A 27,248-nucleotide genomic window follows, 5' to 3' on the forward strand; every position below is an offset into this window, starting at 1 on the left:
ATGCTATTTAAAACTCTGATTGGCAGGAGGCATGGGAAGGGCTCAGTGTGGCAGACCACATGGATTAAAAAAAATGAAGTCAAGGGAAAAGTGTCCTAATGACTTAATACATCATTTTTTTTCGCCTTAAAGTGAAAAGTAAAATGCACAGAAAATCAGAACAACCCCATCAAAATGCCAAATCATTACCTCTTCTTTAAATTTAAGTGTTTAGCAGATCCTTTTATCCAAAATGACTTATACCCATCAACACACACCCAGAGCAGTGGCCTACCTTGGGAGCCATAGCATTGAGGATGGTGAGAACGCTCATGATATACTCCCAACACCTACAACCCCTGCCAGTGGTGGTACTTGAACCTGCAATCTTTGGATCACAAGTTCAAATCTCTAACCATAAGGCCATGGCTGCCAATGTCTGAATGCCCTGAAAAACATTCATAATCTATTAAGTAGACACTGCTTTCAAGTGGCATCCCTAGAGTCTTGATCATTAGCAGCAATGAGAAGAGAATCCATATATCCCATTTAACCCTGCATTGTTGTTTACAGTACACTGTCAAGCTAGCAGAACAACTGCCAGTGACCCCTTCAAACTCTTTCTCCAAGAACACAATAATTTCACGTCCACACCAACACATCAAAGGGAATGAGACATGGTGTACATACAGCACAAGGTCAAATTACGATTACATTCTGACCGTAATCCTTTCTAAAAGGGGTATATGAAGAATTCAGAGAGTCTTTGTATCAGCAAAACCACTGGCATACAGTTGGTGTTTCATGTTTGCATTCATGCGTACAATGTACAAGAGACTGAATGTCATTGAAGGGATAGAATTGTTGTTATGTGTGTTATAAGAAACACAGCAGCAATTTACTGTTAACAACATCCAGACAGCAACCACGCTGCTGAAATTATGAGAGAAGAATATGTAAATACGTTCTGCATTCTTTCTTCTCAATAACAAAATAAGAAAAAAATTACAGTGGTGAAAAAACAGCAATGAAACCAAACCAAATATACTAATATCATTTGTATTAAAGTATACTAAAGACCTATATGCTATACAACTATAATTTATTCATTACATGCTAAAAACAATGGGCTATGTAAGACTATTCAGTGGAGATCAAAGTGATAAAAGAATTCATGAACACCTTGTTTTTCAGAAATGGAATGTAATCTTCATCATTCAAAATCACAAGTAATTGCAGCTGTGCAAATTTCAGTTTTTTTTGTCTTCCAGTGCAATACTGGACATCAAAGTATTCAAAATTATAGAACAGCAATTATTGTAGCCCAAAAAAAGATTACAACTAAAGTTTCTCAAGGCTATAGCAGTGAACAATTGTTTTAAAGTGTACCGACACTTACTGTGAATGACTTAAGCACATCTGCACCCCAGGACATCACTAGGCTCACACTACTGTTATTTTAGTCCACTCTTCTTCCAGGTTCCTCCACAGTTCAGTGACTGTAGTGGGTTTCTTAGCAATATTTTTCCTGCCTAGTTAAAGCTTAGCTTATCACCAACCCTGCCTTTTTCCTCACCCTCAAAAGAACTTTATTGCATTAGTCCAAGTAAGAAAAAGAGACGTTGTCACCAGAATGATGACTCCGTCCAGCAGCCCATTCGTGGAAGTCATACATGCACTTAAACAACATCAAGCACTCTTAGAGCTCAGAAATGAAGAGCAGCAATGGTTCCAGGTGCTTGTAGAAGCCCCATAGAAGAACCAAAGCTGTTCTGGGAGATGTTCGACCGGGATGTTTTCATCTGCCACTCATCCTGTCAGTCTTTACCCACCCTCACCCATTCTCCAAAAGATGGGTCAACAGGATGACCCAGAGACCTATCTATAAAAGACTAACACAAGATGCAGTATTGATAAGAGCCACACAGCCTGGGTGAGGTGTGTTCATGGGTACATAGTACACTATGCACTAACAGTTAATCCCCACCTAAAAAACTCTGTGCTGCAACAGGGGAAGCCTCATTCAGCTACAGAGTGGAAATTTTCCTCGTGGAAGTGTAGTCGTGGAAAAGTCATCGGGAAATGCCTGTTCCAGGCAGTTCACTTAAACCCAATGGGTGGACATTTAGGTCAAGTGGCCACATTCAATTGTCACATGGCCCATTTCACTTAGAAAGAATTGGATCTTATTGGGCCATTGGAACGATCTGCAAGAGGGCACCACTTCGCATTAGTTCTGGTGGATTATGCAATGTGGTACCTGGAAGGGGTCTCTTTCCACAGCATTTCAGATAATAATGTTTGCGAAGGTGCTCTTCCATATTATCTCCTGGGTTATGATTCCCAAAGAAATCACAAGATGGATGGCTTGGTCTGGTTCTGTGTGGATTATCCCAAGCTAATCAGTGTGTCGAAATACTGTGCATATCCAATGAGTTGACGAGTTTCTTGATTGTGATTTGTTCAATTTTACTCTACATTGGATCTAAAAAAAGGGTATTGCCAGATCACCCTTACTCCATTCTCCAAAGAGAAAATCACATTCACTACGCCATTCGGATTGCACCAATTCATCATGTGTCCATTCAGGTTGTTCATAGGTTAATGGACACAATGCTCTGCCAGAAATCTGCGTATGTCACATCATAATATATGGCACTGAATGGCAGCAACATTAACAATATCTGTGGGCAGTGCTGATGAAACTGAGATGGGCCAGGCTCACGGCACATCCTTAGAAGTGTGCAATTGGGTGAATAGAAGTAAGGTAGATTTATACTTGGGTCACAGGAAGGTATGACCCCAAATTGATAAAACTGCAATAATTGCAGCCTGCCCATGACACAAAACCAAATAGGAGCTGTGACAGTTGCTTGGGCTGGCGCTTTATTACATGCGCTTTATGCCCAATTATATGTTTCACGCTCCTAACTTTGCTCGCCCTTTTGTTTTGCACAGATCAACACATAAGACAGAGGCTTGGGGGTGGTCTTGTGGTGTCTTGTCTTGTCTTGTCTCTCAACACATAAGACAGATGCTTGGGGGTGGTCTTGTCTCATAAGGTGAGGGGAGAGAAATGGCCAGTGCTGTACATTAGCCACAAGTACAGCACCATTGAGAAGCAGTACCTGGCAGGTACTCAGGAGGGAGTATCAGATGGGCCATCCTTACCTTACTGGATTACCCATGCCCCACTCCAATGACTCATTTGCCCAGCCTGAGACTCTCGTATGTCTCGTACTACAGAGAAGACACCCAAAACATGGCACTTCCTCCTCCACTGACTTTCCGTTTCCTTGGATCCATTTCCATACTGATGGAACACTATACTGTCAGTAAGCATAATTTTTTTGGTTAAATGTTAAACTGAATTCTTGACTTTGTGGTCATTAAGCATCACATGGCTCTTCTCCTAAAGAATAGAAGCGTAATCTCATTGTCCTGGCCAAATGCCCCTATCCGCCCTTACCCATCAAGGCCTCCCAATCATCCCAATCCACTGAATGGCCTCTATCATTGTCACTCCGCTCCAACAACAGCTGTGGTGAGCACACTGGCACCATTTTCCTGTGTCTGCTGTTGCATTATTCAGGTGGATGCTACACACTGGTGCGGATGTGGAGAGACCCCCTCATACAATTATAAAGTAGTTTGTGTGTATGGCAATACACAGTAAATGTGTTGTATAAATTAACATTATTTTCTTCCTATGGGTCAGTGAAAACTGGAAGGTTTGGCTGCGTTCATAAACAACCTAAGTGTGAACAAGTTTAAAGGGAACAGTTTATGCTCCTTTATACAAAGTGCCCACAGAGTGTGTCAATCCAAACATTGTTTTAGTTTTGATTATCGTGTCTATCACACTCAATTGACATTGCCACTGAATGTAAAAACCTTGTTCTCCTCATACAATATTTTCTGAAGTCGACACCAAAAAGCTTTTGGGTGGTGCATGTTGTGTGAATATTAAAGTTCTTTTGTACTCTTTGTTCAATGTACAAATATACATAATACAGTTGAAGTCAGAATTATTAGCCCCCCTTTGAATTTTTTTTTCTTTTTAAAATATTTCCCAAATGATGTTTAACAGAGCAAATACATTTTCACAGTATGTCTGATAATACTTTTTTTTTTCTTCAGGAGAAAGCCTTATTTGTTTTATTTCGTCTAAAATAAAAATTAATAAAAATATCTAATAAAATATTATTTACTGTCATCATGGCAAAGATAAAATAAATTCGTTATTAGAAATTGGTTATTAAAAGTATTAGGTTTAGAAATGTGCTGAAAAAACATCTTCTCTCCATTAAACAGAAATTGGGAAAAAATAAACAGGGGGGTCTAATTCAAGGGTGCTAATAATTACGACTTCAGCTGTATGTGTGAATTGAAATGACAGCAGTGTATTATACAGTATCTGCTGCTGTCAATGACGAATCATACTAAAAAAAGAAAAACTGAAAAATCACTCACTGCTCTTGACTGAAATTTATTAGATTGAAATAATAAACTAAATATCTAAATGCTGTAATTCAGTGATAACTATGCCAACAGCTATGACGAAATGGGGAAATAGATTAATATTAATCTAAATTACTATACAGATACTGTATTTAATGTATGTATAATTAAAAAATAAAGAAGTTGGATTTTTATTAGCTGGTTGTTTATACAGACTGTGGAAATGCATTAGTCATCAAACAGTATGTAAAAGGTATTTTTGCATAAAAGGTATTCTTACAAAAAAAAAAAAAAAAACACACATAACAACATAAATATATATATAAAAAGACTGAGCTAACACAAATGTCTGAATAGTCATTATATTGAAAAAGAACACACCAAGAATAGTGTCTCTTACCAACATTAACGTCTTCACATCTCCTGTTGAAGTTTTCATAAGAGTCCCAGCGGATCAAGGGATCCTGGGTGTTGTAGTCCACAGAGACACTAGGTCCATTTTGTAGATGATCCAACCCTTAGAGGGACAAAAAGAGCTTCAGATTTGAGAAGAATGCTGTTCACTTCTGACCTAACAATTTTGGTAAAAAAAGGAATTACCTTTGATTTTCTCAGGATCAAAAGAAAAGATAAACTCCACCTTCCCATATTCAGGAAATCTCTCATCTGCTAATTCACATATTTAGATTTTTTAATGTTATGAATCATTATTAAAACATAAACAGAATATAATTCTTCCTTAATAGCAGAACTAAAAGACACTAACCTTTAAACGTCTCGTCAAGGTCATTCTTGGTAAAGACCAGAGCTAAATTGTGTAATGCGCATGTGTGGAACTGTACTCTGAAGATCACATCCCTACTGGGGTTTTGATAACGTTTGTGATAACATTTCAGCTTTATATTTGAGGATATGAAAAAAAGAGGACAGAACAAAAAATGTATAGGGTGGCAGAGTAGCATGGAAAGAAATTGCAGATTGCTCTTCATCTTTAACAGTAATTATGGTGTTAACAGGGTTGCTTTAGTTGTTCCTACCAGTATATCTCCCTTTAGTAGCAGACCAGGCTCAATGGTGATACAGATGCTTGTATGACTGTCACCTTTAACATTACTGTAAAACACCAAGGGGAGGGAATAAAAAAAAATGATGAATGGGGTTATTACACACACACTTCAAACTGTCTCAATGCTGAATACTGCAGACTAAGGCTAAATGGATGACTAGCATATTTAAATATTATCATCAACTGAACATGAACATGAAAATTTAACTAGAAGCTGTGCATATTAATAGCATTAATACCAAGATGGAGAAAGAAATCCAAACGACTTCTGTACAATATAAAACGTTACAGGCATGTAAATGTAGTGATAATTTTACAGTACGTAAAAATACATAATATACAACTTTTTAATCCAAAGGATAGAATTTTCTGGCAGTTTTAGTGTACAATCTTTCAAAACAAAGAAAAGTCTGAAATAAATTTGATGACATTGACCATATTCAAATAATTTATCTAATTAAACAGCAATTTTAATGCCAAGAAATGTAAAATTCCATCAAACTTTAATTCCATAGTTTAAGCATTTTTTAAGCCTCTTTATGCATTTTTAATCTATAAGCAACTTTGCAACTACATGTTAAATTAATTAAGTGTTTATTTGTATTTTGTTATATACTGCAAATCCCCGCTGTTGTCAATATTAAAGATATTAATTTAATAAAACTTGACATTACTTAAAACACCAAGTTTTGGCATCAAAACTTAAACAAGTGTGTTTAACTTACTTACTAGCAAAACTTCGCTGAATTTAACATTTTAATTTCTTTAAACCATTCACAATGTCTCTATTTAAAAGGATTGGTTGCACAATTCTGCCTTGACAACTGTGCTGATTGGTCGATATATGTTATATGACACAAGATGGTAATTTTGCTTGTGATACTGAATTTTGCTGAAGCCCAGCAGGACAGAGGCACTACCTGAACCCATCCGACGAAAGAGAAACGTTAAATTAGTAAGTAGATATTTAAATGCTTAAATGCATTTTTCTTAATTGATATACACGCAGGGATGACACTGTGGCACAGTGGGTAGCGCTGTCGCCTCACAGCAAGAAAGTCGCTAGTTCAAGTGTCGGCTGGATCAGTTGGCATTTTTGTGTGGAGTTTGCATGTTCTCCTTGTGTTGGCATGGGTTTCCCCCAGGTCCTCCGGTTTCCCCCACAAGTCCAAAGACATGCGGCATAGGTGAATTGGGTAAGCTAAATTGTCCATAGTGTATGTGTGTATGTACTGGTCCTCCAGGTTGGGAGTTGAGCATTGGGCTAACGACCCACCTCGTAAAAATTTGATGTTACCAAACTCCAACATGGTGCAGCTAAATATCAACTTCAATATAAACAGCTCTGGGATTAAGTAAAAACATAAAAGCTGAAAAATTTAGTATATTAGAAGTTTAGTCTATTAGCCACTTTAAGTTATCTGTACTTAAACATTTAAGTTATCTGTAATTAAACATTTAAGTTAATTAAATAAAGAGGCCACATTTGGTCAACTCAGTTAATTAAGTTGTAGATGTCCCATTACTCAAACAAACTGAGAGAATCACTTTCCCCAAATCACATAAGTAGTCTTAACTTACAGTATTAGGGCTTACAGTGTACATGTTAAGTGTTTATTTGTAAATTGTCAGCATAATGCTGTATCAAGACAATCAATGAAATATAATTTTGCAGGAAAATGCCAACTAAAAAAAACACTTAACAAAGTATCTAAAGGGGGCCATCAATATAAGTGAAGTTTAGTTATAAACTAATTTCGAGAGGATCACGTGCTTATGATTGCTAGCGGCTGGATCTGCATTATCCAATTCTCAATGCACCAATCAGATGACTCCTAAGCTACTACAAATACCCTGGGTTACGTACCACCGCTATCTTCGTTTTAAAGAATCCCCCCTGCCAGCCCTACTCCTCCTCCTTCCTAGATGGGTGACACGGTGGCCCAGTGCTTAGCACTGTTGCCTCACAGCAAGAATGTCTCTGGTTCCAGGCTTTACCAAACCAGCAGACATTTCTGTGCGGAGTTTGCATTTTCTCCCCGTGCTCACGTGGGTTTCCCCTAGGTTCCCCGGTTTCCTCCCACCGTCCAAAAAACATGCAACCTAAGTTAATTGTCTAATCAAAACCAGCACTATAGACATGCTCCCAGTAAATGGTTATCTCTCAAGAGCAATCACTGTCTGTTCATTGGTTATTACAGCAGGGGAGTTCTCGAGATCTACCTGAGCTCAAACTCCCCTCTCGCCTTGCAACGGGAGGGAGCCCCGGGCTCGAGGATCTTATGAGCTCAGGGCTCTCTCCTGGGACAGCATGCCAAACAAGCTTATAATTAATCATCAGCTAAGTGTGAACTCTTGAAAGTATAACTCAAATTGTTATTAGTAGGCTAGATATGTATCTTTCAGTATTTCTGAATAACCTTAATATATGTGTGCTACAACCAGTCTCAGCTACAAATATGATCACAATTACACTCTAACAACCTAGTTCAGCACAAACATTAGAAAACGCCATACTTACTAAATTCCAGATGTGTACACGGGCTGCATTGCTTGATAGATTTTGAGAAAGGGTCTGCAACCTGACAGGGTTACATATAATAAAACAGATCAGGGATTTTACTTATACTAGCTTTATATGCAGTGCTGTACATAATTTGCACTGAAGGATTTAAATGTTTAGCAGTATGTGCACCCACCTCCTATAGACTCAAAATTTGGGATGCCATGCATGATGACATGATGAAGGAACAGGGGTTTGTTATTGATCTTTATGTGACCAGAAAGTAGACCCGCAAAGTATTGCACATACCTACACAAACACACAATGTTTTGCAAAAATTTAAAAAGCAATTATTTTGTATAGTCCTTTTCAGTGATCACCATTGCCTTATAGCTTTAATATATTTTGGAAAATACACATGAATTATCTCTGTGAAATTTTCATCACACTTTTAAGTGTAAACTGGAAACAATTCCCTTAAGTTATAGTTCGCCCAAAAAAGAAAATTTACTCACTATTTACTCCCTCTCAAGTGATTTTAAATCTTTCTGAGTTTCTTACTTCTGTTGAACACAAATAAAGATACTTTGAAGAAAGGTGAAACCCTGTAACCATTGTTGGAAATGCACCATCTTGTCGTCAATCCCAGTTGTAAGAGCAACAAATAATAACTTGACTTCTAGTTGATCATTTGTCAAGTATCAGAATGTAGATTTGTCTGATAAATTATCTGTTGAACTGCATTCCAGTCATCTCAAATACTGCAGAAGACCTATTGGAACCCACATAGACCCTAGAAACACTTTCTTTGCCATTCCAGATGACTTTATTAATAAGTTATTTGAGTCATTGCAGAGATGTATGGATGCAGTCCTCCAAGCTCATGGGAGTCATACACAATATCAATTCTTTTTTCACTGCATCATAAATTTGTATTGTATACTGTATGTTATTTCTGTTGACTAAACTTTTGTCTCAGCAGTCTGACCTTACTGTCCTAATTAAATAATTAAAAATCAAGGCATGATCATATTTTATTTTGTTAAAATAAGAGTAATCTAAAGGCCTTTGCCTTTAATATATACTACTTCTGATACCAAATGATCAACTAGAAGTCAAGTTATTATTTGTTGCTCCTAAAACTTGGATAGGCGACAAGACTTTTGTCAGGTAGTGTAGTAGGAAAAAACAAATATTATGTAATAACACAATAAAATATCTTTTTTTTGTGCTCAAAATAAGAAAAAACTGACATTTGGAACAAATGAAGGGAGACTAAGTGATGACAGAATTTTCCTTTTTGGGGTAAAATTTTAATTAAAGAGAGTGTATTAAAGAATTACTAAAGAATTACTAAAGAATTACTAAAGCATTGGTTATTATTTATCAGTGATGCCATTTTATATTCTATTTTAATTCCAGTTTTAGGGCATGCACTGTGGAAGCACTTGCTGGTTCAATCCACAAACTGCAACAGGCTCAGCATGCACTTAGTTCAGACTTCACAACAAGAAATGACTCATAGACATCTAAAATATAATGACCTATTTCTCACAAAATAGGAAGTCACCGTGGTTCTATGGGTAACTTGTTTGATTCAAAAATCAGTATTTTAAAATCTGCAGGGATATTCTAGTGCAGAGTCAAAAAAAGCATGTGTAAAGCATGTTGCTGACCTCCTCTGGGAAGGCTGCCCCACAGGCATGGATTTGTCTTCATAAAAACGCTTCATTGCAAACCTGTCCAATGCCTGGTCAGCACTGCGAATATGGACACAAAACACACTTTGCCAAATACATTATCATTTCTAATCTATATTAAATGCAACCAAATATTTCAAATGGATACCTGGCAGATATGTTACTGTAGTGCATATAGGCACCGACCACAACACCAGTTCTCCCCCAGTTTCCCTGCAAGACATTTCGCTCAATTATCAAGGTACTTGATGCATCACCTCATCCCTCTACAAATTTGAATATATAATGCAAAATCTCAAAACAACAAACAATATTAAAAATTGAATAATCCACAATGCTTTGAAAGTCTAGCACAGTTTGTATGGGATATGGTACTACAATTTAAATGGTTAAGCAAGACTTGCACATTTTTGTCGTCTGTTGTGGATGACATGCATAAAAGTACTAGAAAGCATTTTTCTGAGATCACAAGAATCTTTCAGTATATTCATTTGAGAGCATATGACTTCAAATAAGAGTTATAAAATTATAAATATGAAATTATAAAACATCACCTTTATTGTAAATTCCTTTCCAATTACAGCATACTAATTAACAACAGCAGATGAGTCCAGAGTCCAGACAGTCATGCAAGGTGAAGGAGGTGGATATTAGGTGAGCAGACCAGACGTGATATGATGATCACCTTGTTGTGAAGTACCACCACATTGTGAGGGTCTGCATTAAGCCAGGTGTCCATAGCTTTACAGATACTGCAGATTTTGTCTAGAGCGGGAGCATGATGATCAGGCCAACCAAAGTCCAGCACCTATCATAAATACACACATGCAGAAAATCAGACCACAGGCTGACAGGACAGACACCTTATACAGTGTATACATACATACAGTAGGTAAATAAATGTTTTTTGTCATATTTTACAACACAATCCCTAGCTAGAAAATGTATGTACTAACATCCCCTGAGAACGAACAGTACTTGTACAGGATTTAGTAAGTAAGAGATAATGCACATCCTGCACCTGCATTTTTGCAGAATATGAGCCTGATGTGATTAAGACTGGAAAGTATTATTCTGTGAAAACAACCAGCTGAGTGTACATTATTTGGATTATTATTTAGTTACTTTCCACAAACCTAAATAATTAGACACAAAACTCTGAACTTAGCTGTAACAATTTACTAGCATTTTAATGAAATGTATAGTATGCAGAAAGAAAAATTTATTTTAACAAACGGTTGGATGCAGCCTACACTATTCTAGGTAGTTAATGTTAATTTATATATTTAGCAATGCATTTCAAATCCAAAATTGTTCTTGTTAATGTTTGTCAAGGCACTGTTAACAAGGACTAACAATGAAAGATGGTATTTACATTACAAAAATAAAAAAAAAATTATTGTTCATTGTTTGTTATTGTTGGTAAATACATTATTAAACATTAACTAATGGAACCTTATTGTAAAGTTTTAACATTTATTTATAAATAAACTCACTCGTGGGTTCTGCTTGGTGATGTCATGCCTCCGTTCACTGAGATTAAGCATCTGAAATTAGAAATAAAAATGTTTAACCCTCTACTGCACGGTGTAACCTAAGGCAACATGATACTTATGTTCATTTCCCTGCTACTGTTTCTTTAAGACCAACACAATTTTTTTGTTGTTGGAAAGAGAAGACCTTAGAGTAGCCAATGATGTGCTTTGGTTAAGTCACATGACATGCAGTGTTTTTCTGTAGCGTGATTTCTGACAGTTTATTGTGAGTGGTTGCTAAATGCAAATGTAAATGTCAATAAAAACAAAGGATCAAATCATGTCAGATCCACAAAAAAAATCTGAAACATCACCTCCAGTAAGTTATGATGACATATTCACAACTCAATTTTTTTTTAATCAGTTTTTTGTGAATGGATCAAATGTAAGTGTTGCCAAATTGCAATGGGTTAGCTAGCTACAGGCCTGGCCCTTCCCAGGGGGGTTGGCAAAGGGGGGCATTGCCCCTTAGAAAGAATTTGTGCGCCCCCAGTTTTCATTAAGGATTGTTCACTCAAACTAAAAATTCTTTCTGTCATTAATTACTAACACTCCCGTCATTCCAACCTTCAGAACACACATTTAGATATTTTACAATATGAAAAAGCACCTAAATTATGAAAATTGTAAGATTAAAGCTAGGCATATAGTCCAGAGATCTGGTCCCCGCGTCAGGTATCAACGCTGCGTACGCACAAAAACCTTGCATATGCCAGATTTCATGCTCACGTTTGGATTTACTAACGATGAAATGAACGTGAGAATGTGCATTGGTTCACGCCAACTTCATGTCTGGCGTACGTACATTTCTTGTGTGTGTTTGTTTTATTTCCATTGGCAATTCCTAGAGGCAATTATGTTAAATTGCACACTACAAAGTATCGTTGAGCCGTGCAATGGTAGCTGTATTGGAAGGGATCATCCGCATGTCTAGCAGATTTATAAGGTTTCCATACCATGCAGTTGACCAGCCAAACATTAAAGCACAATTTGCAGCGATCGCCGGTTTTCCCAATGTAATCGGAGCGATCGACTGCACGCACATTGCAATAAAGGCACCATCTGAAGACGAATTTGGATGAATCAGAAACATTTCCATTTAATAAATGTGCAAATAATATGTGATGCTCAAATGCGCTTAACATAATACACACACTTATTAATGATTCCTACTTGTCTTTCTCGTGATGAAGAGTAAGCAAAATCTGATATGTAGTGGGGGAAAAAAGAAGAATGAGTTCATCAGAGGAGTCCATGATCAAACGTGTCAAAACGTGTTGCCATGCGCTTTACGAGCTAAGCCACTCATGCTGCTATGGACGGTACAAAATTTTACACGTTTACATCACACCATTTCTTTTTTAATTTACTTACAATGCGATGTTCAGACCCCACTGCGTTAACCGCATCAGCTAAACTCTTCCACTCAAGAGTTTTTCTTTTGTTATTAATTCTGGAGGACAAATTCGCAAATAACAGTTTTTCTCCGGTCTACCTCTGATAGGAGCACCTGCATTTCTCAATCTGTTCAAAGTTTCATTTTTTGCTTGCTTTTGCCATTGCTTTTTCATTTGGATTTGCCAAAGTAGAGTCATTAGCATAATCATACGGGGGAGGAGGCAGGGAGGGGTTTTGCGCTCGTGCACGTGCGCTCAGTTTCACGTTAATTCGGATGTACAAAGAGAATATGCGTGGGATTCCGCATACGCAGTGTTTCATACATCAGAATTTTTTACTGCGTACGCAATGTTTTAGTATAATTTCAACGCAAGTCTTCGTACATGAGGCCCCTGGTCTGTTGCATTAAAGGTATATAGCCTTTAAAAACGGGCATGCGGTGGCAGAGGCGCACTCAACTCACTCGGAGAAAACTGGACTAGTGGAAGACATGAGACGAGCAGCCTAATTCATTACATGTTTTGGTTAAACTAATTCTTTGAATACAACTCTCTTGAGCTCTAAAAGGACAAAAAACGCAGAAGAAATGTGCTGTTAAATTAGTTTTAGCAAACTGCCAGTCATTTTTACATTTGTTTTTCAGTTAGGGGATATGTAGCCTAATAAAAATGTTTAGTTCAATGCACAGTCCCACTATACACTATAATTAATATGTTAATTTATTATATTAATTTTTATTAATAATATTATTAAAATTAAGCTAAAATTAACAAAACGCAGAACCTTTTTTAATGTTTGCTTTCATTTTGACATGGCTAAAACGCACTTTAGCCATGTCACTGGTTCGATACCAGCTTGGAATGGGTTGGGTGGTATAGGACCGGTGGGGTTACATTGGTGCCGTGACCCAGATGAGAGTGAGGTTTAGGGGGGTGAGTGTAACGGAGGCCAGCAAGTAAGTGCTGTGCAGGTAAACCTCACTGCTCTGACCTCTAAAGATGTTCTAGCGACAGACACTAGAGGCCATGGTCTTTAACCTCCTTGGTAGAGCACCCGACTCCCGTGCTCAAGGCAGCCGGTTCGATACCAACTAAGAGCGAGTTAGGTGGTGTAGGATCGGCGGGGTTACATGGGCATAGTTTGATATCTTTACCTAAAACTTTAAAGACCTATTATTTGAAATAAATTGGAAAGAAATAAGGAGAACAAAATAAAGTACTCGTTTGGCGCTGAAACCAAGATCTGTCTGCGTTAATAAACGATATCGATGCATAATCTTCATTAATAAAATTAGTATAGCAAAACTGTGCATATTATTATTACTATAAAAAAAAGTATATTACTGCCTTAAGTCAGTAACTTGGGCAGTAATGCAAAGTAATATTAAATGTGAATAAATAGCCTAAATGAAAGGAACAAGAGGGACCAAAATCAGTCAGGTCTAGTGCCCCCCTATGGGATTAAAATGCCCCCTCAGTTATGACATCCAGGTGCCATGCCTGGCTAGCTAGCAAGGTCAGCTGTGAACTTTTAAGTTGTAACAATAACAACATGAAAGCTAGTAATATCATGTTGATTAGTTGTATGTTAATGACATTTGCATTATGGATAAAATCTAGTTTTAATGATAATACTACTTTTGAATAGATATGAATACAGGGAACAGTGTATTAGTGAGCACCACCATGTTCTATGGTAAGAGAAAGAAGAAAAGGACAGAACTGGCTCTTCCTGCAGATGAAAGTGAGGGTGAGATGGATTTTAGTCACCATGAGAATGATGCAGACTGGACATTAGATAGAGACAGTTCAGGTAAGTTAGCTCAGATGCAGATAAGACACGTGTAGTATAGTATATAGTATAATATATAAATATTGTTAGCTAATAGCTACATTATTCTGATGCATCTGGATATATTACACTTGTTATTTATTTGTTATAATATTTACTGGAGAAAATATTTATATTTACTGTATGTTGTATATATATGATAAGACAATATTATGATTGTTTTCAATAATATTCAGCAAAACAGAATGGAATAAATGAAAGCTGTTGTGGTAAAGTGTGTATAAGGTGTAATTTATAAGTTCTGTGTTGAAGCTTATAATACTGCAACACCAATTAAATTATTTCAAACAACAAAATTATTAATTATAAAGAAAGTTTTACATTTGAAATTTCCAAGTTAGATCCACTGTTGGACGTTGTTGCCATATAGCAATAATTCATAAAATACCTTAAAAAAAGAAAATTTTCCAAAAATTTTTTTTATAGCACTTCAGGTTAAGCCATTTTAAGAAAAGAAAAACAGTCAAATATATTTTTGTACAGATTTATTTTTTACAGGTAGAGTGTTAGGTAGAGCAATAATTTCTCAATGTAAACAACATTCCCATTCTCTTTCGCTTGGTCACTATGAGTTGATGACATATTGGGGATTCTGCTAAGGAGACCAAACAGACTGAGTTTGTATTAAAACAGACCAATGGAAATTTGCAAGTAGAATATGCATACAAGGTCACTCCTATACAAATGGGCAATTAAGCAGCTTATCTGCAGTCAGATTTTTCTTTGTTGCTTGTGAGTAGCTCGTGTCCTTCTGCAAGAGTAAATCTGTGACCATGTTGACATTGAGCCCACCCAGGAATGGAAGGCACCTTTTACTTGCAGAGCCTTGTGCTCCTTCACTCACACTAACCTCAATGAGGTGGTGGCCTCTGGGAATGCTGACAGAGGTGATTGCAGTCAATTTATGTACACAATGCTTCACTGCCTAGATAAATTCCCCATGTCTCTTGCCCAAAACATGCAATGCTTACAAGGCGGTTGATCAGGCTGTCATGCACACCATGGCCATTTACCCAAGCTAGGGCTCTCAAGAACATGCACAAGGGTAGTTATTCCCCAGGGTTGACACACAACAATGTGCACTGTCAATAGTTAAACTAATGGTAACTACGGTGGCTCTGAGCTTCACTGGGAAGACAATATTCTCTTCAGCAATGCTGTGTGGGACGTTAGCCTTTGCAGTTGGAGTCCTTTGCAGAGCAGAAGAGGTTGGAGTAAGATCATCTACCATTGGTCTAGGAAGATTACTTAGGCTGCTGGAAATAGGCATCTCAACTGACCCTTGCCAAGAATATCTGATTAAGGGACAATCTCCTGTTCCGGACATCACCCAGTTCCTGTTATGATTCTGAAGCTAGTTTTTATGTAATTGTTTTAATTAACGAAAATAAAAATTCTCTCAGTTATTCACCTCAATATTTATAGATAGACTTTGCTGTGAGAAAATGCAATTTGGCACTCAATCGCCGCTAAATCATGTCCGAGATTAATCTTTTCCCAGAGTATAAGCCTTTTCCACTGAGGAGATCTCCTCCTAGATCTCCCTGCTGGCACCCAGAGCACCGCAGCCTTGGAGAGCTCATCAGCACAGCCACAGCTGCATCTTGAGGCCGCCGTTCAGACCGCATTACGGCCACTCGATCAAGACATTAGCCTCAGCACTGTCCTCCATCCCAGTCACGGGAAAAAACACTGTTTCCGATCTCCGCCAAGCACTGGCCAGTGCAGCCGTCAGCGTCCCACGCGAATCATCATGGCTGATCTCCTGGTAAATGTACAACTTCCTGCAGTCCAGAGCACACAGTCCCAGCGCTCTGTACCAACTTTCGAATCAGAATATGTCCTTCAGATCCAGACACAGCAGGAGGTCTTCCTGCGAGTCTGGGATGAGCCCCGGGTCTCATCCTCAATCTCAATCCCCGGAAGCTGTACTCACGGCGCTCCACACACACGCCTCCACAACGCCTCCTGCAGTGTCGCCTATACCCGCACCATTGTTCTGTGCGAAAATCTTTTGAGCAGCAACAGCCTCATCCCACTCGAAGAATTCTAACTTAACTATCACGATATCGACCAAGCCATTTCCTGATTAAAATAGCGAGCCGTGGCGCTTGAATGGCTAAAGTCGCATAACATTCACTTTTAAGTCATGCCCATCCACCCAGATATCTAGCATCTGTTCGGCATTCCTTTGGCGTGAAAAATATTATTTTCCACTCGCCTAACTTTTGGCTGCAGAAGTAGCCCAAAGATTTTCGACATTCTCTCAGAAGTAATCTGCTGGATCCTTTCCAATAACTACGAAATTCCCGCACCTAATCCACCTGTTAGACAATTATCTAATCATCTTGCCACCCAATGCTATCCTAGCCACGCACCTTTAAACAACTAAAAAAGTTTTTGCTGACTTAAGATTCCCCTCAGCGCAGAAATAAAACTCCAAGCACTTCAATCAAATTCAAATTACACTCCAAAAAATTCCAATTGTCCCTACCAAAAGAGAAAAATTGATCAAACATCCTGGTAGCTTCCACTTTACTAGACAGCCCCACTCGTCCAAACGTGAGCTATTATCAATTCTCAGCCATCTGAATTTTGGTACAACCTCATCATACCCCAAGGCCTATTATTTTATTCTCCCTTTTGTTTTTCGCGTCCTTAGTTCACGGTTTAGAAGACCAAATATCCATCATGACAACATCCGAAACGAACTCTGTTTATGGATATTATTCCTCAAACAATGGAACGGTCTGTCCTTCTTTTACAGCGACTTAATATCTCAGTATATCTATACCCTCAGATATTAAATTATTTATTGACGCCACCGCTGCCAGTTGGATTTGAAGGATATTATGAAGGATGCAAGTTTGTGTCCACTTGGCCCCCACAGCTGCTAGACCTGCCGCGATTACTAAAATTTCATCACTATTCGTGCTTTACTCACTAGTCTTGCAGCATAAGCATTTCTAAGGGGTAGGAATGGTATGCTTCCTGCATTATAATTCACTGTGAAAACGAAGCAACCTATCACTGCATAAACAAAGGCTGTTCAAATTCACCTGCATTAATCCCCCTGCTATGATGCCTGACTTGGATCTCAGCATGTGATTAGTTTATTTTAATTGCAAAGCAAATTCCTGGGTCAAAAAAATCTCGTTTTGCCTTCCAGAAACTTAGACATTGACTCCAGAGGCAGAACAGTTTCCAATCCAAGTCCCACCCTATTCAGAGCTGATATTTCCATAGACCATTCCTTAAAAAATCTGCTTGGAGCCTCCCTCGATTTTTTTCATATAAGCAGTGGCACCTAGTAATACTTACCAGTCATACTTAACAGCATGGAAAAGCTTCAAAGCATTTCACGTCATTTACAATCCGTTTCCCAATTTTTCCCTACTCAACCATCTCTTTATACATATCCTACCTCACAATCATCCAAAAGTTCCAAGTTAACTCCATTAAAGGGTATTGAGTGGAATACAATTTTCCAAAACCTATTTAGTTTCCTCTGCACCTCACATAGCTAATTCTCTCAAACAACCCTTCTCATCAAGACATCCATAGAACTCATACCCAATCGTCCAGATACCAGACCCAATAACACTGAAAACCCTCAAAAATGCATATCCACCCTTCGCAAAGGATATGATTCAATCCATATAGCGCGTACAACTCGATGCCATGTTCATTTAGCCTTTTTCAAATTCCTAAGGTGTTCCGAGCTCACCTTACATCAGGGTTTAATCCATAAAACATTCATTCCAACCATATCTGATCTAGTAACTCTGGATAACAAAAACCATCTCCGTTTTCATTAAACAAAGCAAACCCGATCAGACAAAAAGAGGCCACCACATTTACATTTTCAACCTCCAATGACAATTTCTCCAGCCATTCCTTTAGAAATAGGTGCAGCCACCATCGCAGCACAAAACATTTTTTTTCGAGCAGCAGATCCAAACACCGGACGCTGGTCCTCAAACCATTCAAGTGTTACATCACTCGGGTATGGCAATTTGTATGTGGCTAGTGAGTGATGCAATGGTTCCTCACTCTCAAGGCACACATTTTCTGGATGCCAGGATGATGTGTCCCTTTGTCACACATCTCTGGTCCTGTCTGTCCTCAGGATTGATTTGCAGCTATCATCTTGGTGAAGCATACTTTTATGACTCATTTTCAGCCTCAGTACTGACCATTTCTTTATTTTGCTACTGAGGGTCTGGCCTATCAGTATAAGGCCCGACCCTACCTTTAGAACAGAGGTGTCAAATTCCGTTTCTTCGGAGGTCCGCAACAGTTTAGATTTGACCTAATTAAAAACACCTGATCATACTAATTGAATCATACATGTTTTTTTTTAAACCTGCATGTCAGTGTGTTAAAGCAGGGTTGGAACTAAACTCTGCATGGCATTGGCCCTCCAGGAATTTGACACCCCTGCTCTAGAACAAAGAATCAATGAATTCTTCCAAAATGGACAGGGATGCAATGTGCAAATGACGCATGCAGCTATCGAGTTCATCGACCGGACACCCAGGCTGCATAGCCATATAAGTGCTTAGAATTGTTGTTATTCTTGCCTTAAAACTGTTTTGACCATTTCTGCAAGAGATCCACCTGTATGCACCAGACAACACAGCACACACAAACTTATTGGAGGAGAGGAGACAGAGTGATGAAGCCAATTATAGTATGGGGGATGGTTCCAAATTGCCCAGGTTACCTGTGTTAAACCCTACTCTTTTTTTACCAACCACAGAAAGCTAGGACCTTGGGTTAAGGTCTCACCTGAAAGACGGTGCTCACCTGAACAGCATAGAGCAGGCATGTCCAAGCTCGGTCCTGGAGGGCCGGTGTCCTGCAAAGTTTAGTTCCAACCCCAATCAGACACACCTGGGCTAGCTAATCAAGCACTTACTAGGCTTTCTAGACACATCCGTGCAGGTGTGTTGAGGCAAGTTGGAGATAAAATCGGCAGGACACCGGCCCTCCAGGACCGAGTTTGGACACCCCTGCATAGAGCCTCCATCACTATACTGGGACGTTAGGACCCACACAGACCACAGGTTGAACACCCTCTGCCTGTCCTCACTAACACCTTCTCTGGCAGCAACCTAGTATTCCCATGTGGTCTCCCATCCAGGTAACTGACGCGAGGTCCGGAGCCCTGCTTAGCTTCAGAGCTAGGAGCTAGCTGCTAAGAGAGAGCTAGATATGCTCTCTAAATACAGTAGCTCATGTTTCTGGACAAAGGTAACTCCGCCCACAGATGGGTTTGGCGGATTTTGGGATAGACTCAGGCCAGTATAGCAGACAAGAAGGCATTTCTCTCACATTATCCTGAGAACTTGGCCCAGTTTTGTGTCCAAGGTTTCTTTTTAAGACCAGGAAGTGAACCTGTAAGAGCTGCCTTTGAAGGAAACAAACCCAACCCTTACATAACTGTGCCCTGTACAACCATTTTGTGAATCACGCACAAAGCTTCAGAAGATCTGAACAGCTTTTTGTCTGTTTTAGAAAGCCCTAACATCTGACACTGTGGAGTGTGACACTGTACTTGGCCCCGAATGTGCGTGTATACCGTATGATCAAACCTCATATTTGGAATTAGTACATCAATTCTACATGTGGATTTTCAGTGAAATAACTCAAACATTTATGTGTACTGTACCTTTAAAATTTTTATAGTCCAATTCATTTGAATTATCTTACATCTTATGATTATTTCCCATCCACTAATAATATTCTTTAGTTTATTTCCAATAACATTTCTCTTTAGACTTTATGTTTTCTTTTGTCTGGTTTTATCTACTGTAATGTTTTCAATTATAAGTCAAGTCTGTTCCTGCTGGGCATACACTGCAAAATTTCAAAGTTGTCAGTAGATGATAGTGGGTATTATGAGGTTTCTGTGGTTTGCATATTACATAACAGATTAGCAACTGAGGGTCATATTGCACAAAAGAGTGCTGTAGCTCTGTAGTCTGTTGTTGTCTCATTTACAAAATATGTGCATGCACAAGAAGTGATTCAGGACAATGCACACTAAAAAGGCTGCCCAATGTCTGTGTAATTCTGTCCAGAGGTATTGGTGATAAAATACCATGCACTTGTTTAAATTACAGTTGAGGTGTCTTTTAATACAATCACTAAGCACTCAATGCATTAGTTTGTTCATCATTGCACTGACATGAATCAGTGTTTATACATTTGCCATCTTTAGTGGTGTGTGTGTGTGTGTGTGTGTGTGCATATGTGGTTGTTGTTATGTCCTTCCTTCTTTTTGGATGTGAATCAATGGCCAAGTTGTCAATGTTACCACCTTGTGGACAAATTAGATTAGTGCAAATTCAAAGCATGTGTGAACTGCGAATGTGTAATGTCCAAATTATAATTTAGATTAAGACTATAAGTGTGTTCATTTTGGCTACAACTGGATTATACTGACCAGTGAGATGTATCAATTGCAATCTTATAGTAATTTGCTGTAAACGTGACACTATATATACACAAGCTTTTACACTGCTTTAATTGCCTTTAATCATGTATTAATGGCACTGCTATTTTGCATATAATGTCTCCCTGCTTACTGTTGATTTATTGAAGTTCTTAGGCATGTTTAATGTATGTTTTCCCTGCTGTTTTGACTGAGTTCATAGAATTAGAACAGATTTTATTTAAACAAATACAACATTTTTGCAAAGATAACATACACCAGACAGAGAGGTGTGAGCTGAGTGGCCAAATTGGTTATCAAACATATCCCAAACATTTCATAGCATAGCTAAAATAGCAAGATACAAAGCACGAAAAATGAAAAAAACAAAAACAATGTTAAACATTCAGCCTAAATCTTTATTCCGTTGCACCATTGTTTATTGGCCCAATATAATCAATGAATATATAAAATCATAGAAATAAAATCATCAGCGACGATTGACTGCTCTTTGAACTGTTGTTACCTTCATGTCTCCTCCATGAGGATGCATGATAGAGAAGTTTTAGAAGTGTTGAGAACTAAGCTCACCGAACATGTTGAACTTTAAAGGGCTCAAATTTTGGTCTTTTTACAAAATGTAAAATAATAAATTTGTGTCTCCAGAATGTGTTTGTGAAGTCTCAGGTCAAAATACCCACTAGATCATTTATTATACCCTGTTAAAATGTCAATCATTGGTTCAGTGAATTGGTAGCTGTTTTAATGTTTGTGCCTTTAAAATGAAAAAGAGCCAGTTCCCCTTCGGATGGGGAACTCCAATGCTATGTGGAAACTTCCACTATGGGGATTTCGTCCAGAAACCAATCATCTGAAAGAGTATAAAAACGGGCCAATGAAATGCCAATGAGTTGGCAGCGTCAGCGTGCACAGCTGGCGTCAATGACAATCAGTCATGTTATAAAGACGCAGCCAGTGCCATGCTCGACATCCTTTTCGCTTTCAGAGCCTTTCACGAAGCTTCTGAGAGAGTCTTTGAGGGTATCTCCAACCTGTGTCTACAGAGAGAGATCGAGAAGCAGCTTCTCCCGGTCCAGAGTGCGTATACGCAGTGGCAGATGGTCGAGCTGGGTATTTCTCCCTTGACTGGCGTCCTTTGGGTCCGGTCCTCCAAGAGCGGTTTGTATATAGGAAAAAGCTTTCCTAAAAGAGCAACACGGTCCGTGCAGCGCGTCTTTTTCAAGACGTCACTCCGACCGTGCGTTTCTGGATGCGGTGGTTTCCTATCCTCGGATGATGGGCACGAGCACAGCGTTTCATGTCTGGTGGTCCAGCATGTTAATGCGGTGCTCGCGGGCAGTGCATGCCATCACTGATGTCATGTCTGTTGCGCAGTTAAGATCGCGGCTCGCTCTTGCAAAAGAGCCTCCCACCCCAGTTGTCCCCCGCACTGCGGTTGGCACTCGGGCAGATCTGAGGGTTTCAGTGGGAGTAAATCCGCCGCCCCCGGGCCGCGGACCTCTCGCTCCTCCACGCGCTCCATCCAAGCTTCAGGTGAAGAGAAGCGCTCCGTCCTTGGATGGTCGCTCTCTCACCTGATGACACCGGGGGTCAGATGTCCATCGCTGCATCGGAGTATGGACTGTCATTGTCTGATGAGGATGCGAGCCCGCTCGCTCCCTCCCTCCGGGGTGGAGAGCGCGGCGTTGGCATCTAAAAAGCAGACGTGATGGCCGTGCTTTCTCGGGCTGCTTCGGCCGTGGGTCTGGTGATGGTTTATCCCCCAGCCCCGCGGCTGGACCGACTAGATGGGTGTGATGTGGAGGATATAAGGAGGCAAGACCTTCAAAGCCTCCCGTCCCCTTCTTCCCGAAAGTGCACAGTAAACTCACGCAGTCCTGAGGGCACTTTTTTTCTGCCCGATCTGTGTGCGCTTCCATCCTCACCATCCTTGGAGGTTGGGCTGTCAAGGTCTGACGAGGATTCGAACCCGCTCGCTCCCTCTGGGACTATAAGCGGCGTCGAATCCAGAAGCAGACTTTGCGGCTGTGCTTCCCCAGGCTGCTTCGGCCGTGGCTCTGGAGATGGTTTATCCCCCAGCCCCGCGGCCGGACCGATTAGAGGGGTGTGATGTGGAGGATGAAGGCGAGACCTTCTAAGCCTCCCCATCCCCTTCTTCCTGGATGGGCACAGTAGGCTCACGCAGTGTGCTGCGTGCGCCTTCCCCCTCACCATGCACGCTATGGCCACCTACCAGCGCTACCAAGCGCAGGCGCTGGCCCGGCTGCGCGAGGATGGTTCCGACCCAGGACTGAGCATGCGCTCCGCACCGCAACCGACTATGCTCTTACAAAAAAGTCGGCTGTGTGTGCCCTGGGAAGGACGATGACATACGTGATCCAGGAATGCCACCTCAGGCTAAACCTGGTGATGTGCGTGACGTTGACAAAGTTCGCTTTCTTAACTCACCCATATCCCAGGCTGGCCTGTTCGGCGACACTGGCGGTGAATTCGCCCAGGAATTCACGCCGGTGATGGAGCAGTCGGAGGCGATGGGCGAGGTCTCTATCGGCGGGATTGTATGACCGCTCCCCCCCGCCGAGCCATCCACATCCACTGCTTTTTCGCCGAGGACGCCCGCCTGCAGCTTTGCTTCGCCGCCCCCGCCTGCGCCTCCGGCCACGTGGCTGCGCCGAGCATCGCACAGGCAACCAGCGTCCCCCGCCCAGGGCGCTGCTAAGTTCGGTAAAACGGACCGCCAGGTAAACCGAGAAAAGAGCAAGCTCGCCCTTGTGCAGAGCATCTCCTTTCTCGGGTTGGAGCTGGACTTGATCACTATGGAGGCACGCTCTCATGAGATAAGAGGTAATAGATAGAGGTAATGCTGAACTGTCTGAGAGAGTTCGACAGGAAAAAAGTGGTCCCCCTGAAATTATTTCAGAGGCTCTTGGAGCATATGGCATCCGCAGCCGCGGCCACGCCGCTCGGATTGCTCCATATGAGACCACTACAGGTCAGGCGTCCAGGCAGGCTGTCGTTTCGGCAGATGCCTCCAGTATGGGGTGGGGGAGCCGTGTGTAGCGGGCATGCTGCTGCGGACCTGTGGAGGGGAACCCAGCTGCATTGGCATATCAAACTGCCTAGAGCTGTTGGCAGTGTTTCTCGCTTTGCATCGCTTTTTACCGATGCTGAGGGGGCAAAACGTGCTGTTCAGGACGGACAGCATGGCCGCGGTAGCGTATTCCATCCGGATGGGGGGTATACGCTCCTGCTGCATGTCTCAGCTCGCTCGCCGTCTGCTCCTCTGAAGTCATACGCGGCTGAAGTCGCTGCTTGCTATTCACACCCCGGATGGGCTCAACCGTGCGGCCAACGGGCTCTCACGGCAGCTCCTTCCCCGGGAGAATGGCGACTCCACCCCGAGTCTCGAGGCATGCGTAAGTATGCACTTCCCCCAGTGAGCCTACTCGCGCAGTTTCTGTGCAAGATCAGGGAGGACGAGGGGCAGGTCTTGCTAGTTGCGCCCCTGGCCCAACCGGACCTGGATATCAGAACTCTCCCTCCTCGCGACGCCCCCCCTGGCGAGTCCCTTTGAGAGAGGACCTACTCTCTCAGGGACAGGGCACCATCTGGCACCCTCGCTTAGTTCTGTGGAACCTCCACGTGGGGTCCATAAGACGCGACGAGGAAGACTTAGGTAACCTACCGTTGGCGGTGGTTAATACCATCACTCAGGCTAGTGCACCCTGGAGTGGAGTCTATTCACTGAGTGGGTGCTTCTCGCCGAGAAGACCCCCGATCTTGCCAGATCAGTGTTGTGCTTTCTTTCCTTCAGGACAGGTGGAGCGAAGGCTGTCGCGCTCCACACTGAGGGTTTACGTGGCCACCATCTCCGCTCATCATGATGCGTGGATGGCGGCACCGTGGGGAGGCATAACCTCATCATCCAGCTCCTCAGAGGTGCGAGGCGGATGTTTCCACCCCGCCCCCCTCTCATACCCTCTTGAGATCTCGCGGTAGTGCTACGAGCCTACGTGGGGATCCCTTCGAACCACTCGACTCAGTATCCTTGAGATTTCTGTCCTTGAAGACAGCTCTGCTGGTCGCGTTGGCATCGGTTAAGAGGGTTGGGTACCTGGAGGCATTTTTGGTCAGTGACTCGTGCCTAGAATTCGGGCCGGCCTACTCTCACATTATCCTGAGACCCCGGCCCGGCTATGTGCCCAAGGTTCCAACCACGCTGTTTAAGGATCAGGTAGTGAGCCTGCAAGCGCTGCCCGCGGAGAAGGCAGACCCAGCCCTTTCATTGTTGTGTCCTGTTCGCGCTTTGTGAATATATGTGGACCACACTCAGAGCCTTAGATCCTCTGACCAGCTCTTTGTCCGTTACAGTGGTCGGCAGATGGGAAGTGCCGTATCTAAACGGAGGTTGACCCACTGGATAGTGGATGCCATCTCCCTCGCTTTTGAGCCAGGGTGAGCTGTGTCCCCCGGGGGTGAGAGCGCACTCCACACGGAGCATCGCATCCTCCTGGGCGTTAGCACGTGGCGCCTCTCTGACAAACATTGTAGAGCTACGGGTTGGGTGACACCCAATACATTTGCAAGGTTACTATCTGCGAGTAGAGCCGGTTTCCTCAAGGGTATTAGGTAACCCTTGGTGATAGAGGAAACGATTCGGTTGAGGTGTCGAAACACGCTTGCTGCGCCACTCTCCTGGAGATACGTGCGCTTTTTCAGCTTTGTCAGTTTAGTTCCCCATTTCTTTGGTGAACCCTGCAGAGTTCCTCCCAGGCCCCCAGCACCTGACTCAGCGGAGGAGTCAGGTGTTGGCCCGTTACGTTGCCGGCATGCCCGCTGGTCAGCCCGCGTTCTGGGTATAGGTGCCTGCTATGCGTGATCCCCGCTGGTGATCCCATACGTTCTCTCAGCCACGGTATAGTCCCCCCTTCTAGGGCAGGCTCGTGTCTTCCCTCCCCGCTAACCATCCTTATGCACGGACTCCCCATCTCTGGGCTAGTCCATAGGTTGTCACTAGGTCTCCCCTCTGGGTAACAGGTGAGCTCCGCAGCGTCCTCCCTATCGGGACTGAACGCTTTCCCAACGTACTGTCGTATCAAAACCTATTTTTCTGGGTTATTGCGACTCCCCGCAATATAACTGTATCTTAATATAATAAAATATAATGTTTCTGAACAGGTAAGTGAGGGCCAGGGGACACGTTGGAAGACTGTGTCTCGGGGCGTTGTAGGTGCGCTCGCTCTACTGCCTGGCACACCCTTCGCCAGGGACGCAGTAAGGTTCTTTCGTTGTGGCGTTTTCCATAGATTTCCCCATAGTGGAAGTTTCCACATAGCATTGGAGTTCCCCATCCGAAGGGGAACGCTACGGTTACTAAAGTAACCCTTCGTTCCCAGAGGGGGGGAACGGAAATGCTATGTTCCTTCGCCACAACGATTGTCCCTTAGCTGTTGAGCGTGAAAGTCTCTTCAGCTAGAAAAGGATGTCGAGCATGGCACTGGCTGCGTCTTTATAGCATGACTGATTGTCATTGACACCAGCTGTGCAGGCTGACGCTGCCAACTCATTGGCATTTCATTGGCCCGTTTTTATACTCTTTCAGATGATTGGTTTCTGACGAAATCCCCATAGTGGAAGTTTCCACATAGCATTTTCCGTTCCCCCCCTCGGGGAACGAAGGGTTACTTTAGTAACCGTATCGTTCTCCCTGCCCATCTTTGGAGCATTTCACTCCATAGAAGGATAACCAGGGTGGATGAAAATCACAAATAACATAGTAAGATAAATGAGCCCCACACAAATGCTGTTACAACAATCATGCTCACACGTGCATTTAAATTCATATTTTTAATAGGAAGCTATACAATATTATATTTGTGCATGTACATTCGTCAGTATGAAAGCCAAATCTGGAGCTCATCTAACAAAATAACTTACGATAACGGTCCAAAAACTAGACCACTCAAATTTATATGTTATAGAAAAAATATTAAATACAAATTTTAAAAAGAGGAAAAATCAAGAGAAGCTGAATTTCTTTTTTGTAATATTTTCCTTGAATTTAATTGTATTATCTTTCTAAGTATGTTTGGTGACTAAAATATTATTTTAATAAATATATCTGTTTAGGAAATCTGTTTTGTTTAAAGGCACCAAAATACATTGCTTATATTCACTGAGAAATTGATAAAAATATCAATTTTTAAAATGGGAAAAAATAATAAAAATAAAACCACCTTTCTAGCGCACTGCATTTGTTTGTGGGGGTGTTTGCTTTCTAGCCAGCATGCTGTCT

General features: G+C 41.4%; 1 protein-coding gene across 3 annotated transcripts in view; it reads right to left on the minus strand.

The window, feature by feature from the left end:
- tns1a (tensin 1a) overlaps positions 1-27,248 on the minus strand; it is a 101,372-nt gene that overhangs the window by 24,195 nt on the left and 49,929 nt on the right. For 2 of the 3 annotated variants that reach the window (XM_056459736.1, XM_056459734.1), the window contains exons 7-16: positions 11,206-11,256; positions 10,395-10,517; positions 9,858-9,922; positions 9,686-9,769; positions 8,206-8,318; positions 8,028-8,088; positions 5,478-5,553; positions 5,207-5,336; positions 5,041-5,109; positions 4,841-4,957 (exon numbers count right to left, since the gene is read on the minus strand). In XM_056459736.1, the coding sequence (XP_056315711.1) occupies positions 4,841-4,957; positions 5,041-5,109; positions 5,207-5,336; positions 5,478-5,553; positions 8,028-8,088; positions 8,206-8,318; positions 9,686-9,769; positions 9,858-9,922; positions 10,395-10,517; positions 11,206-11,256 (889 nt within the window). The remainder of the gene's footprint in view (positions 1-4,840; positions 4,958-5,040; positions 5,110-5,206; positions 5,337-5,477; positions 5,554-8,027; positions 8,089-8,205; positions 8,319-9,685; positions 9,770-9,857; positions 9,923-10,394; positions 10,518-11,205; positions 11,257-27,248) is intronic. The other variant, XM_056459735.1, reaches the window with a different exon arrangement.

Source organism: Danio aesculapii, chromosome 6, assembly GCF_903798145.1.
Source record: "Danio aesculapii chromosome 6, fDanAes4.1, whole genome shotgun sequence".
Lineage (NCBI taxonomy): Eukaryota > Metazoa > Chordata > Actinopteri > Cypriniformes > Danionidae > Danio > Danio aesculapii.